This window comes from Lolium perenne, chromosome 2 (assembly GCF_019359855.2).
Source record: "Lolium perenne isolate Kyuss_39 chromosome 2, Kyuss_2.0, whole genome shotgun sequence".
Taxonomy (NCBI): domain Eukaryota; kingdom Viridiplantae; phylum Streptophyta; class Magnoliopsida; order Poales; family Poaceae; genus Lolium; species Lolium perenne.
Window position 1 is genome coordinate 287,740,330 of NC_067245.2, and position 12,478 is coordinate 287,752,807.

Here is a 12,478-nt window from a genome sequence, read left to right on the forward strand (position 1 = left end):
ATTTACCCCTCTAGGTGAAATCCGTGTCTTTTCAGAGGTAGTTCAATATCAACCCGGGAATCAGCCTTGTGGGGGAAAACTTAAGCTTACTGCATTACACTATGTGCGCGAAGTTCCAACGATTTGGTAAACACGTGTAGTTTGTTGCCATCAAACACTACATTTAGGTCTCCTTTATCTTTCCCTAAAGTATCAACTAGATTAAAGCACTAGGGATGAGAGATCTCAGAAGATTAAGCTCTTGCAACAATGGAGGAGAGGAAAAAGTCGTCCTCAGGGAAGAAGGGTCCTTATATCCGGTGTGCGTTTCTCCATGGTCAAATCTCCCGGGGGTGGATGTTCCTGACCTCTTACGACATTTTATTCCGGGCGAGTCTAGTGTGGTAGGTCAACTTCCACACACCAAAATTTCCCCAGAAGCTGAGGGAGGGCGAAGACAAAATGTCCTTTTAGTTACGGGAAAATATTCAGGCGATTCCAATGCGATGCGCCAAGTGAAACACACAAAAAATACCCTGAATATTTCTGCCACTACCTCAAGGGCCAGAATATACGGGGTATAACCCGAAAACATCAATGCCTCCATAGGACAAAGACAACATCCTATGGATTTATTGTAAGTAGACCCCCCCCCCCCCCCGCCCCCCGCCGCGTAACGACTCAATAAATGAAAATCATACGGACTCCGTATCTTTTCTCTCTTCACCATGAGGGGTCTCCACTCTCCACCATCTATGCTTCATTCCAAAGATGTCTATACACTATCATAAAGCTGAAGCACGTGGTTAGTCCGCTAATCGTATTGTCATTAACAACAAAAGCACTTAGGATGGAAAACTTCATTTCACTTCTTTTCTTTAAGTTATTGCCTCAGAAGATAGGAGCGGTCCTAGGTGTTTTTGGTCACATCTTGTCATGGTTCTCCAATTGTTGGTTACTCATCTACTCAGCTTGTAATTTAGGGCCTCTCTGTTTAACGCCTAACCATGCCACACTATTTGTTCCAAATGCGCCGGAAGCCGCAATTTTTGCGGTGAGCAAATTTCTCTACACACTTGTGGCAAAGACTTGGTGAGAAATATTGTGTGTGACACGTGAGCAGGGTGTAAAAATATCGTGGTGATCCACAAGTGAGGCAAAAACCCTAACAGTAGACTAAGAGGGTGTGGCATGCGTAATATGTGGCGTTGCAAGGTATGCCTTCAATCCAAACATGCATTTGATGTTGTGGCTTGTGCCAAGTATCTTCGCAAAAATATTATGCCCCTTTGTATTTGTAAATAAACCTCGATTTTTTTATCTTCCTTTTTATTTCTTAAATATCTACTACTACCTAGTTCCTACTCAATCAACACCAAACACGAGGCATCTATATACATGCGTCTACAACATGTTGCGTCGATTTAACAGGGACGGAGGGAGTGCATCATCGTTGCATATCCCCATTTCGATATAAGCTTATGCCCCGTAGTAACTTGGAATGACTAGATTCAACTTTAGTTTGCGATAGTGACCTAAAACATTCACAGACAAAACCTCAGTACAAATAGTTGACCATATGATGACATGGATGACACCGAGGCTTGACCGGACACGCCAGCAAAGCATATGTACATTGACGTGCCCAACGATAGGTCAGCTCAGCCCGGCTCGCTCGCTCCACCAGTAGCCAGACCAATTGGGTTGGGTCCTTCTTCCTCCTCGCCTCGGCTATAAGTACTCGCCGTCACACTTCGGATTCCTCTCTTCTCCACTCCACTGCCTCTCCCTCTCACTCGCCCTCTCGCCGCCCGCTAGGGAGCTCCAGGGGTGTGGTGGTGCTGGTTCTTTCGCCGTTTCGCGCGCGTGGTGGGATTGGGAATGGCCGGCGCGTCCTCGCCGCCCCCGACGCCCAAGTCGCCCAAGCTGCAGCCGCCGCTCCTGGAGCGCGCCAAGGGCCCCTCCGGCCTCGACAAGATCGTGCTCCGCGACCCGCGCGGCTTCTCCGCCGAGGTATACGCGCTTCTCGCCCCCTCCCCCCTTCCAAGTCGCCTTTTTTTTTTCCAGAGCAACCGCCCCGAGTCGATTTGAGGCGCATTTCCCGCGGATCCGTTGCGAGTTTAGCCGACGGGCGCTCGTTTTCAGGGCGTCGGTTTCCAAATGAAGCGTTCAGGGTGCGCAAATTGTTATCTTTTTGGTGCAAAAGGACTGATTTTGTGCTCCGGTAGATGAACAAGCGATCCGCGCTGACAGCGATAGGGTTCACCCTTCACCGTCTGGCTAAGTGGAGCCCCTGTTTCTGCTGGAATCTAGCGGCGCTGTTCAATCGTTGAGGATCCGCGAGTTGGCTGGCTCCAGTGAGAAAAAAGCAGTGCGAATTTGGCTGAAATCAGATGTTGTTTTGGTGGTCATACATCACTGTAGCATCCACAGCTTTGGTAGCTGGAGTGGACTGTGAAATGTTTCTGGTGATAAGACTTTAGTCTGACGCAGGCAATTATCCTGCCCTGCGGACCTACCGGAAAAGAGACGCACCGACTATGCTACTGGAAAGCGAGAGGGACTACTAGGTTACCCCCTCACCTATCTCTCCACGACGGATAATCCCCGCTGTTCCCTTGCATTTGGTCCCGTATGCGTCTGATGGCCCTTTTAGGGGAGGTGCTATCGTCCTTGAGTTTTTTTATGGCAAGTAGTGGGAGGGAACCAAAGCACAGTGTGAGTTTCTGTTTTTAGTTCTGGCGTGTTAGGCCTGGTGAGCCACGTACTGAATTTAACTTGGATTGATGTGATCCTTTCGGTGCGTGTAGTTGTCAGCTAATGCCAGCTGCTTAGCATGACAGCGTCTCGCTGGACCGAGGCACCCAGCTATTGGAGGTGTTTGGACAGTTGGACCTGTGAACTTACCTGTGCTAAAGACAACTTTAGAATTTCAAGATGAACTTCAGTATGTGTTGTTTTGTTTACTAGGCGTGTATTATTGGAGTGGAGGGGCTAGTAGACAAAATCCACTAGTTTTATGTCAGTTGTTCAATTTCCTAACATGAAAATCTTATTTCCATGCTGTTTTTTTTGCGGCTAATTTTGCCAAAGTTGCAACTAATTTTGTTTATCTCAGTCTCGGAGGAGCACTTATATATAGCTTATTAAGAATTGTAAGATAGAAAAAAGGGTCAAATTTGACCTCATTAAAAGTAATTTGCCATCGTATGGCATTTCTAAGTAGTATATCCGTGCCAATTGCCAAGTGGTTAGGGAAACCTGCTTGTGGACTGTGGAATTATTGTTACAAAGACGATAGTGTCCTTTTTAGACGAATGAGTTGTACCAATGAGTAGGTGAGCATTTAGTGTTGCCCAGATGTTTAGGCCAATCCCTTTTTCTTCTCTCTTGTCATAGCTTGTCAGTCAAGGAGGTTCTGAACTTCTGTTTAGTGCCGTGCTTTGCATGTGACTAGGATTCAGATTACCCATTTTAAATTCTTGTGCATTATCGCATAACCTTTACTCCATTATATTTCCAAATCTCAAGCATTATCTACGCTGCAATCTACATATTTATGGCTGGACCCCCATGTTGAATTATTGCCAATTATCATCACCTTTTTAGACTTAGACCGGTCATGCTAATCAAATGTCCTTTCTTTTACTAGGTCCGTCTATATGGTGGGCAAGTAACCTCTTGGAAGAATGACCATGGGGATGAGTTGCTTTTTGTAAGCAGCAAGGTACATAACCATTCATGAGGTCAGGGATGACCTCATTAGCTAAGACATTAATTTGTTGCATCGATAAACTTTTATAACATGCATTGACACATCCTTGTCATCCTTGTCCCACTAATTAATTTTGTTGTTTGTCCCCATTTGACCAAGTGTCCTTTTGAGCATAGCCACAAACCACTCCCTCATTTTCGCCTGAACTGGCTATTTTATCCATTACAGATGTTTTATTTCTTTTACACCAAGGAAGTTTAACCCCATTAAATGAGAAATCTCCCACTATAATACATGCATATCTTGCTGAATTATGAATTTATGTGTGTTACTGCAGTGATTATAGCATCTCTGAATTGTGGTCTCAAAATACAATTCTTTTCAGGCCATTTTCAAGTCTCCAGGAGCAATTCATGGTGGCATACCCATTTGCTTTCCTCAAGTATGGAAACTTCATCTATGTTGACTTCTGTAAACACATTATAAACTTTTCGCCTGCTACAGTCATCTAAAAGAACCATATAAATGCAGTTTGGTACACATGGGAATATCGAGAAACATGGATTTGCAAGGAACAGGTTATGGTTAATTGATGATAATCCTCCACCTCTCCCAGTAAATACAGCTATTAAAACTTTTGCCGATCTCATTCTAAAGCCTTCTGAAGAAGATCTCAAGATTTGGCCTCACAGGTTCAAGTTCAACCATCCAGAGATCATGTTTTGTTCCTTTTCTTCATGATGCAAATATCTGGTTCTGGTCCTCACATGTCTTTGGACAACTATGGTTGCAGCTTTGAATATCGGTTAAGAGTTGCTCTTGGACCTAAAGGAGATTTGCTTCTCACTTCTCGAATAAGAAACACCAACGCTGATGGAAGACCTTTCTCATTTACATTTGCATATCACACATACTTCTCCGTGTCTGACATAAGGTACATGCAAGCTTTGCAATTCCCTTTTCCTCCATTCTCAAAAGTTTAAATCCCCGGATATTTTGACCTGGAACTTCTCCAAAGTTCAGAACTGGAAAACTGAAATTGTGTTTGTGTAAGGCAGTCCAGTGGTATATGAGTTTCCATTACTAGGCAACAGTGCACCACCAGCCCACCTTTCTCTACCAAGAGTCCAAGATCAGTAGTTTCGATTAAACAAAGGGAGCAATTGTAGACAAAATTCTTGTTAGAATTCTTTTTTTGTTGTTGTTACATTTGTATTGAACCAAGGCTGGTAGATGCAACTCCTTTATTGAGTATTGGGCGTGTTTAAATTTTTTGTAGAGTATCTTCAGGTGAAAGGGAAACTGAGAGTCTTAGAGTAGATGAAAGCGGTGTTAGTATATTTCGTCCTCATGATTAGATACTGGAAACAGTGAGGGTATGACCTATGAGGCTAGAGGAAAGCATGGTGTTAGGATATTCAGTCCTCATGCTTAGATAGTGGAAGCTGTGGAACTGGATTCTATGGTTTTCCTTCCATTACACATTGATGAAGTCTGTAACTTAAGTGTTACCTCAGTGCAACTGTGCAAGCACATTGGTGCACAGTTCCTGTTGTGAGTAAAAACAAAAGGTGATCTTAAATGCACATTTTGGTGAATAACATTGAGCATTTTTAATTTTAATTTCTGTAGCTTCACCTTTTCCAGTACTTGAGAGTTCAGAACTTTATTATTTGTGCTTACTGAAACTGTAAAATTCCTTAGCGAAGTGCGTATTGAAGGACTGGAGACATTGGACTACTTTGACAACCTTGACGGGAAGAAGCGATTCACAGAGCAGGGAGATGCTATTGTGTTTGAATCAGAGGTAAATAAAGCACTTACCTGTTACATTTGATATATGAGGCTTCAGTTGCTGACCTCTAAACTTTGATGTGAAGGTTGACAAAATATATCTGGACGCACCACCAAAAATTGCAATTATTGATCATGAGAAGAAAAGAACATTCGTCCTTAGGAAAGATGGGCTTCCAGATGCTGGTAAGCTAAATTGCTAGTGAATATTGTACATATCTGTGTTAATGTTTTGATTTTCCTGGTACTACACTCATCCTTCTGCTATGATTTTGCCCTCTGTAGTTGTATGGAATCCATGGGACAAGAGGTCAAAGACCATTCAAGATTTTGGTGATGAAGAATATAAGCAGATGTTGTGTGTGGAGCCTGCAGCTGTTGAGAAACCCATTACTTTGAAGCCTGGTGAAGAGTGGAAAGGGAGGTTGGAGCTCTCAGCTGTTCCTTCCAGTTACTATAGTGGTCAGTTAGATCCGGACAAGGTTCTTCATGGATGAAAATCCTCACTTGGGGCGTCACGTACAGGTAATGCTTTGCCTTTGTTTGGCAACTTTTTGGTTGGATAGTTGAACATTGAACTAGTTTTCCTACATCCTGCTGTAACTACAAGATCATATAGAGACAAGATAAGTTAACTTGAGACTTCTGCACTGTTTACAATTCAATTTGTCTGTGTTCTTGGAAGCGTTTAGGAATGTGGTTGTAATTGTAGAATAAAAAAACCAGTTGCATGTTTAGTTTTGACTTGAATACTGAAGCTAGGTCTTCGATCTTTCTTCTCCTTGCCTAACCCATGCTCCAAAAAAGGCATGGGGATTTTCAATGTTTGGGCGAGAGATCTACGACCTAAACTGTCGAAGTGCCTGTGCAATAAGGGGCGATCAGTTTTTCTATATGGAACATGACTATTAATTATACTGAGGAGCCAGGAAAATTGCTGCCACCAAAACGGATTACACTCTCTGGGAAAAGGTAGAGCCACATTGCGTGGTGATCATGCCCAAGACCAGAACCATACTTTGCCAGCTAATGCTGTCGGCAGTCTGTATTGGCTGTGAATCAGTCTGACAGACTGACATGTAGCCAATTGCATATGACCAAATATAACCCAACATGCTTATGAGTTGTGGTGAGAAATTCCAACACTTATCATCAATTGGTCCAATCTTGGTATATCCATACTTGATCAGATCACGCATTAAAAAAACGTATGGTTTGAGTAGAATAGGGAAAAAATACTCACCAATGCCACATGCACAAACATGGAGGTATATAGAGGATGACGATGGGGAAAGTCATCGGAAATTTCACCTTGTGGTTGAAAAGTTCGAATACTCTGTGAAATGGAGATGTTACATCCATAATATATGAGTAGTTCTAGATAGGCATTTCAAATGTTATCACTTTCGATTTTAACTTGTGACTCATTGGTTTCCGCAGGGACACTTCATGACACTTATATTACCTTGTGCTTTGGCTGGCAAGGTGGACTTACAGGCCATCTTTCCTCATCTTCTCCACCTCTGCATATGCTTATTTCCTGGATATGTAGAAGGAGGCCAGCACCGAATAACAAAACTGCCCCAGTGGCTGTATCGTGTGATCTATCTTCAGTGAACTCAATCTAGTGTGCTCAGTCATGACGAAAAGAAGTGAATAATGGCATGCCATAGTTTCGTGCTGCTTCTTGGTTATGTGGATATTGGATGGTGTGTTATTCTGCATCGGGCTAGGATATGGATATCTACCAATTGTTTGCAGACTGTTGTCTGTAATTTTCTATCAAGATCTGTACATATTGTAGCGACTTTCGGAACTTGCTGGTGGTCACCTTAATAACAAAGGGATTCTACTATTTTGCTATCAATTTATTTACGCTTATCATAATGCTTTAGTACAAAGGAATGACGCCGTGGACATTGTGCAGGCATTTTTCTTCTTCTGTATTTTGAGCATAGACATGATGCGATTCTGGATGTAGGATTGGAGAAATATTTGGCAGTGTCCCAATTCTGGTGACCTGGGGTTCTTATGGAAAGACCAGCCATTGTCGTAGAGACGTAGACAAAGTAGAGATATTCCCCACCGGTTGCAACTGCTTCTGTGTTGTGTGGTCTTATCGTATCGCTCTTCAACCATGAAAGGAACTGTGAAGAAAGAAAAGTAAGAAAGGAACAAATGTGTCTCGCAAGTAGGGTTATCAGTATCGTTCCTGTCAACGTCTGTATTCGTATGGATGAGATTTGTGTACGTCTCCAACTACTTTGCATATTTGATTTCGAAGTTGATTAACCCGTGTGCGGAGGATAAGGTATAGCCTGTGGATGCACACGTCGACAATTATAGGTTGAAGGGAGCAGGGACATGCCGTCGACTAAGATCAGACCAGGGCGCGTACCATCTTAAAGAAGTGTCAGTTGGCAAATACCATACGGATACGATAACTAATTGTAACTACCGTTCAAACAAATATTATGATGACAAAAAAGTGACTATGTACAGCACAAATAAATATGCACTAAACAGCACTGACAAAAGAAACTACTACCACCTTTATTTCCCGTTTCTTTTTCTTTGTTCACTGAACCTTGTGAACTGAACAAGGAAACCAAGAAGTCTTGCAGGCCCAAACAAATGACTCGTTCTATAGAAGAGCAGAAGAGAAAAAAGAATGCAGATTTGTGTCTAGACATGAATGAAAATTCTTTTTACAGTGTGTGACTGAACAAGCACGCAGCTGCTAGCTAGTTGGTCTTGGCGGCGACTGATTTGCAGATGGGGCACCAGTTCTTCTGCCGGAGCCAATGTTGTATGCAGGCGATGTGGTAGAAGTGCATGCACGCCATCTTGCCCACCTCCTCGCCACCCGAGTACTCCTCCTGAAAATTCACACGGATCAGAGGCTTTTCGCTTCACGAGAATTTAGAGTGACAGTAAAATTCTGGCGATGAACTCACCTGGCATATGCTGCATTTTCTGTCACAATCTTGATGCGTCTCAGGGGCCGTGGCCATGTACAGGCTTCGCTTCAGGCACTTGTACAATGCGTCCTCTGAGAGCCCGGTATTCACCGTGCCGATTCGGTCACCCAACGCAAGCAGTTCCTGCAGAACAAAGTGTCAGCTGAGATGATCCAAGAACAGGCAAAACCTGATGCACGCCAAATGTACCAGTCATGAACCTACCTCGTAAGACATGCCGTCGATGTCCATCCTCATCGCCCGGTGCCGGTCGCTGCGCATGAAGAAGTTCTCGAGCTGCGAAGCACAACGCAATTGCAATGTTTAGACACATTGTTCCTTCAATTCCCCAAGTCTTTTGGGATGATCACGATGCAGTGAGTGACAGAGTGGAGTTTACCTCCTCGCTGCCTTCGACGTCGAAGCGCCAGTATCCGCTGGAATCCTCAGCGCCGTCTACCAGAGACCCTCTTTCCTGGAGACTGCTTCTGTACCTCGCCAAGAACCCGGAGAAGTACCCTTCGCCGGGCGTCTGGCGTTCCCTCAAAGCCGCCGGCTCAGGTCTCACCAAATCATCTGAATTCCTCCTGGCGCCACCACCACCACCACCACTGGCAGTATTGTCCCTACGCACGCGGCCAGCACTACCACCCCCTGCGTTTTCACCACCGTCCCCTTTCCTCACCCGGGACGCAGCACGGTGCGACGGCCTCGAGACCGATGACCGGGCACCGCCACCGCCCGAAGAGCTGGCACTGAATCCACTGGACGACGAGGAGGGGCTGCTCATCTCCCTGGCCAACGAGCGCTTCCTTGACGCGCTCACCCTGTCCTTGAGACGTGCCAGCAGGTCACGCCCGGCAACGGGAGCCGTCGCCTCCCTTGTGGCGCCGTTGTCGGTTTCGCTACAGGAGCTCACTGCATTGCTGCTCCCCTGTGGAGGTTTCCTCAGAGGTTGCGATCTCCGGGAGGCCGGTGTTACAGGTGTGTCTGCTGCTGCTGCTGCCGCCGCCCTGTGCGTTGGCCGGCCTTTGTCAGCCAGATGCCGAGCACCCTTGCAGCCATTGCTTTGCGGGCGCCCGGGCTTTGGGCGCGAGCTGTCTTCTCTGAAGAGCAGGATCGAGCCCCCCTTGGTGAAGAGGAGGCCGCCCACCGTGCGTCTTCCCATGTGTTCATCCATGGTAGATGATCACTGAAAATGGTTGACAATACAGATAGGAGTGTTAACTGAGACAAGTCTGAACATATAGGAGTGTCAAATTGACACAGGGTGTAGCAAATAATCAAATTGCAAAATAAAGTGTGGCGAACTGTCCAATCCCCGGGTTCGGGGTTACTTGCAACAGCACACGATGATACTGTCAAGTCTTAGTACAATGCAAGATGACATAAAAATATAGTTGGTAGTACAGAAACATTGCAAAGATTTAGCAGGCATGTGATGGCAATATGCCTAACTGAAAAACCTTACGGAATCAACATCAACGCCTAGTACAATAAAATACTCCGAGTATGCTCCTTCAGTTAGGTGTGGTGGCCCTCCATGTAGCTACACATAACCTTCGGAGCATAAATAGATACTATCATATAATAGGAATTTCTTAGTCAAACATTTACAAGAGAACATACTCCGATATTGGCTATGGTTCCGCATGCCATCGCTTCTTCTAAAATGCATCTTTTACCTGATTGATGCAACACCGCAGTTTTACCGGGATTGGTAATATCTAGATTCCACACGCACCATGTATGATCATCATCGAACTGACCCTGAGCCATGTTATGTACAGCGCTATGTTTTTGCCCTTAATCATCTCCTCTTTTTTTTCCCTGAAAAGAAACTTATCCCTCATTCGTGGAGGTCAAATCGCTAATACCCACCCTAGCACGGCACATCGTGGAGTACTGTATGCTGAACCGAAAGGCGTACTGGTTCCCCTCCTTTCGGGAATCGGAGGAAAGGGGAGGCAGTTGACGCGTACGGGCTACATAAACGCCTCGTATCTGTTCCCTACCAGATTGATGACATGGTATCTACGTTTTCTAACTGAAAAAAGAGAACCGGAGACGAAAAAACTGTTGGGTTCCTCCATGGCATCCAATCCAAGCAACCGACCGGAACATGCAGGGAACAGATACCGGCCGTGTGCCGGCGGGTAAATTAATGGATTGGGCCACAGAGAGCCGGAGACGAAGAAGCCGATCAAGAACTGCCATGGCGGCTCCGGACATCCGTTTTCATATATAAGAGGCTTAATCCACGGCTGGATCAGTATTGTTTTTTTCCCTAAACTCGCCGTGTTTACAAACCAAACTCGCGAGGAACAGCGCAATCGTAGAAATCCCAAAACGAAACGAATAGAGACGAGACGAATCGCACGGGTGATCGATTTCATCTGCACTGCTGAACTGATTCAAAATCGTACGAGCAGAGACCAGTTCAGACTTGAGACAGGGGTGGACAAGAACAAACACACCAAACAAAGAAAAACCTACGGAGATAGGGGTGGCATGATCAAAAGTAAAACCTGAAGAGAAATCTATGGGGTAAGAGGAACCAACCTTCCTTCTTTGTTCGCCTTCGCCCGCTCCGATGATATCCGTCCGATGAAACAGGCCCGGAAAGAGTCTAGTCTAGATTAAATCCCCCCGGAAAGAGAGAGAGGGAAAGAGAGAGCAGGGGTAAGACGAAGCAGTGGAGTTCTTATATATAGATGCCTGGAAACCACACACTCGCATAGGGCGATAGAGATATAGAAGAAGAAGGGAGAAGCTTAAACAGAGAGAAGGGGAACAGAGACCGGGAAGAAGAGGGCAGCAGAGGAAGGCGGCCGTGGCGGGGGAGGAGAAGACCGGGGTGGTGGGATCGGATCGGATCTGGACCGTAGGATGTGGCGCGAGAGTAGGATCAGACGGAGCGATGGCCGGCGAGGGCCCCGCTCTAACGGAACGAGCCCCACCACTGATCTCGCCTGCCCGATTTATTTGGCGCCCGTACGTGCAGCCCCGTCGTGTACCTGCACCGCCGGAGGGGCCGACAGGTGGGCCCGTCGTGCTGCCTTCCTGCGCGATTTCCGTTAAGCGAGCCCAGCGTTTCCTGCATTGCTTTGGTGCTTTTAGTACGGTATATACACAAATAATTCTGCATATCTCTTTGTTAAGATTTTTTGTCTGAGACAATCCCGTGTTAAGATATGATTTTAAATTTTGGATCCGTTTAAAATCTCATTTATTAATCGTGTAGAGATTTGCCAAAAGCTTTTCAATTCTCGCACGCACGGGCGGAGGAGATTAATTTCTGTCTGCTGAAGGTGAATAAAGTGTGTTCCATGAAACTATATTTGGGACTAGGTGTGCATGCATGGTGTGGCCAACATGCTATGCAACCAAAAACACGTGGCACATAAGAGAAGTATATGCATGTACTACATGGATCACTTGATAAATTCAGCTTTGGGCCGGTGCTGGTGTGTCCCATGTTGGTAAAGCGGAAATTTGTTGACACAGTGTACATACTTTTTGTGGTGTTCATCAGTTCGATCGATTGGTTATTTATTTAGAACGACCCAACCTGCTGTGCTACCTACTTGGAGGAGGCTGTAAAGTGTTAAAGTGCCATATCCATCCATACTCAATTTTGAACATGGTGTACTAAATATGTTTTGGGCTTTCTTTTCCGTAATATAAGAGTGGAGAAGCTGACACTTTGTTGAATTATATCGTTTTTCTTTCGGAGTTCGACACTGCAATATACAAGAATAGGACTAGTCGGTTAATTTGGAGAGGCCTGTTGGAAACTATTTTGCTCATATCAATACAGGATACTACTTTATTGCGGCTTTAAATTAATAGAGAGCACTAGGCGTTCCTAAAAACCCATCTAGGTTTTCGTCTCCCTTGTCAGTGATGTCGATGGTCCGCTCTACCTTTGGTCGCCTTGGAGCCGTAGAGCTGTGACGGACCACTGCCCTCGCTGGCCGGAGTGTTTCCCGTGTTTTGTTAGTTTCTAGTGTCTTCTCTGAGATGGTGA

The 12,478-nt window shown here is 45.3% G+C and overlaps 2 protein-coding genes across 2 annotated transcripts; one reads left to right on the forward strand and one right to left on the reverse strand.

The window, feature by feature from the left end:
• The first annotated feature begins 1,678 nt into the window (after nt 1–1,678).
• Nucleotides 1,679–7,355, forward strand: LOC127321530 (putative glucose-6-phosphate 1-epimerase). Its single transcript, XM_051350554.1, has 9 exons — nt 1,679–1,992; nt 3,632–3,706; nt 4,080–4,136; nt 4,226–4,386; nt 4,488–4,628; nt 5,399–5,501; nt 5,575–5,674; nt 5,774–6,013; nt 6,929–7,355. The coding sequence occupies exons 1-8, from the start codon at nt 1,861–1,863 to the stop codon at nt 5,983–5,985; spliced, it is 981 nt and encodes a 326-aa protein (XP_051206514.1). The 5' UTR covers nt 1,679–1,860; the 3' UTR covers nt 5,986–6,013; nt 6,929–7,355.
• A 662-nt stretch (nt 7,356–8,017) lies between these two features.
• Nucleotides 8,018–11,169, reverse strand: LOC127321529 (uncharacterized). The gene is made up of 5 exons (XM_051350553.2): nt 11,011–11,169; nt 8,849–9,640; nt 8,674–8,745; nt 8,446–8,592; nt 8,018–8,367 (listed from the first exon to the last, which is right to left on the reverse strand). The coding sequence occupies exons 2-5, from the start codon at nt 9,626–9,628 to the stop codon at nt 8,233–8,235; spliced, it is 1,134 nt and encodes a 377-aa protein (XP_051206513.1). The 5' UTR covers nt 9,629–9,640; nt 11,011–11,169; the 3' UTR covers nt 8,018–8,232.
• Between the last annotated feature and the right edge of the window lie 1,309 nt (nt 11,170–12,478).

What these genes read in the sequence shown, in the direction of transcription:
- LOC127321529 (XM_051350553.2), bottom strand. Translation starts at nt 9,628, where the DNA reads ATGGATGAACACATGGGAAGACGCACGGTGGGCGGCCTCCTCTTCACC. An exon ending in ACGTCGAAGGCAGCGAGGAG is followed by an intron (nt 8,746 to 8,848) that starts GTAAACTCCACT and finishes TGTGCTTCGCAG; the next exon opens with CTCGAGAACTTCTTCATGCG. An exon ending in TCGACGGCATGTCTTACGAG is followed by an intron (nt 8,593 to 8,673) that starts GTAGGTTCATGA and finishes TTTGTTCTGCAG; the next exon opens with GAACTGCTTGCGTTGGGTGA.
- LOC127321530 (XM_051350554.1), top strand. Translation starts at nt 1,861, where the DNA reads ATGGCCGGCGCGTCCTCGCCGCCCCCGACGCCCAAGTCGCCCAAGCTG. An exon ending in TACCCATTTGCTTTCCTCAA is followed by an intron (nt 4,137 to 4,225) that starts GTATGGAAACTT and finishes ATATAAATGCAG; the next exon opens with TTTGGTACACATGGGAATAT. An exon ending in AGATGGGCTTCCAGATGCTG is followed by an intron (nt 5,675 to 5,773) that starts GTAAGCTAAATT and finishes TGCCCTCTGTAG; the next exon opens with TTGTATGGAATCCATGGGAC.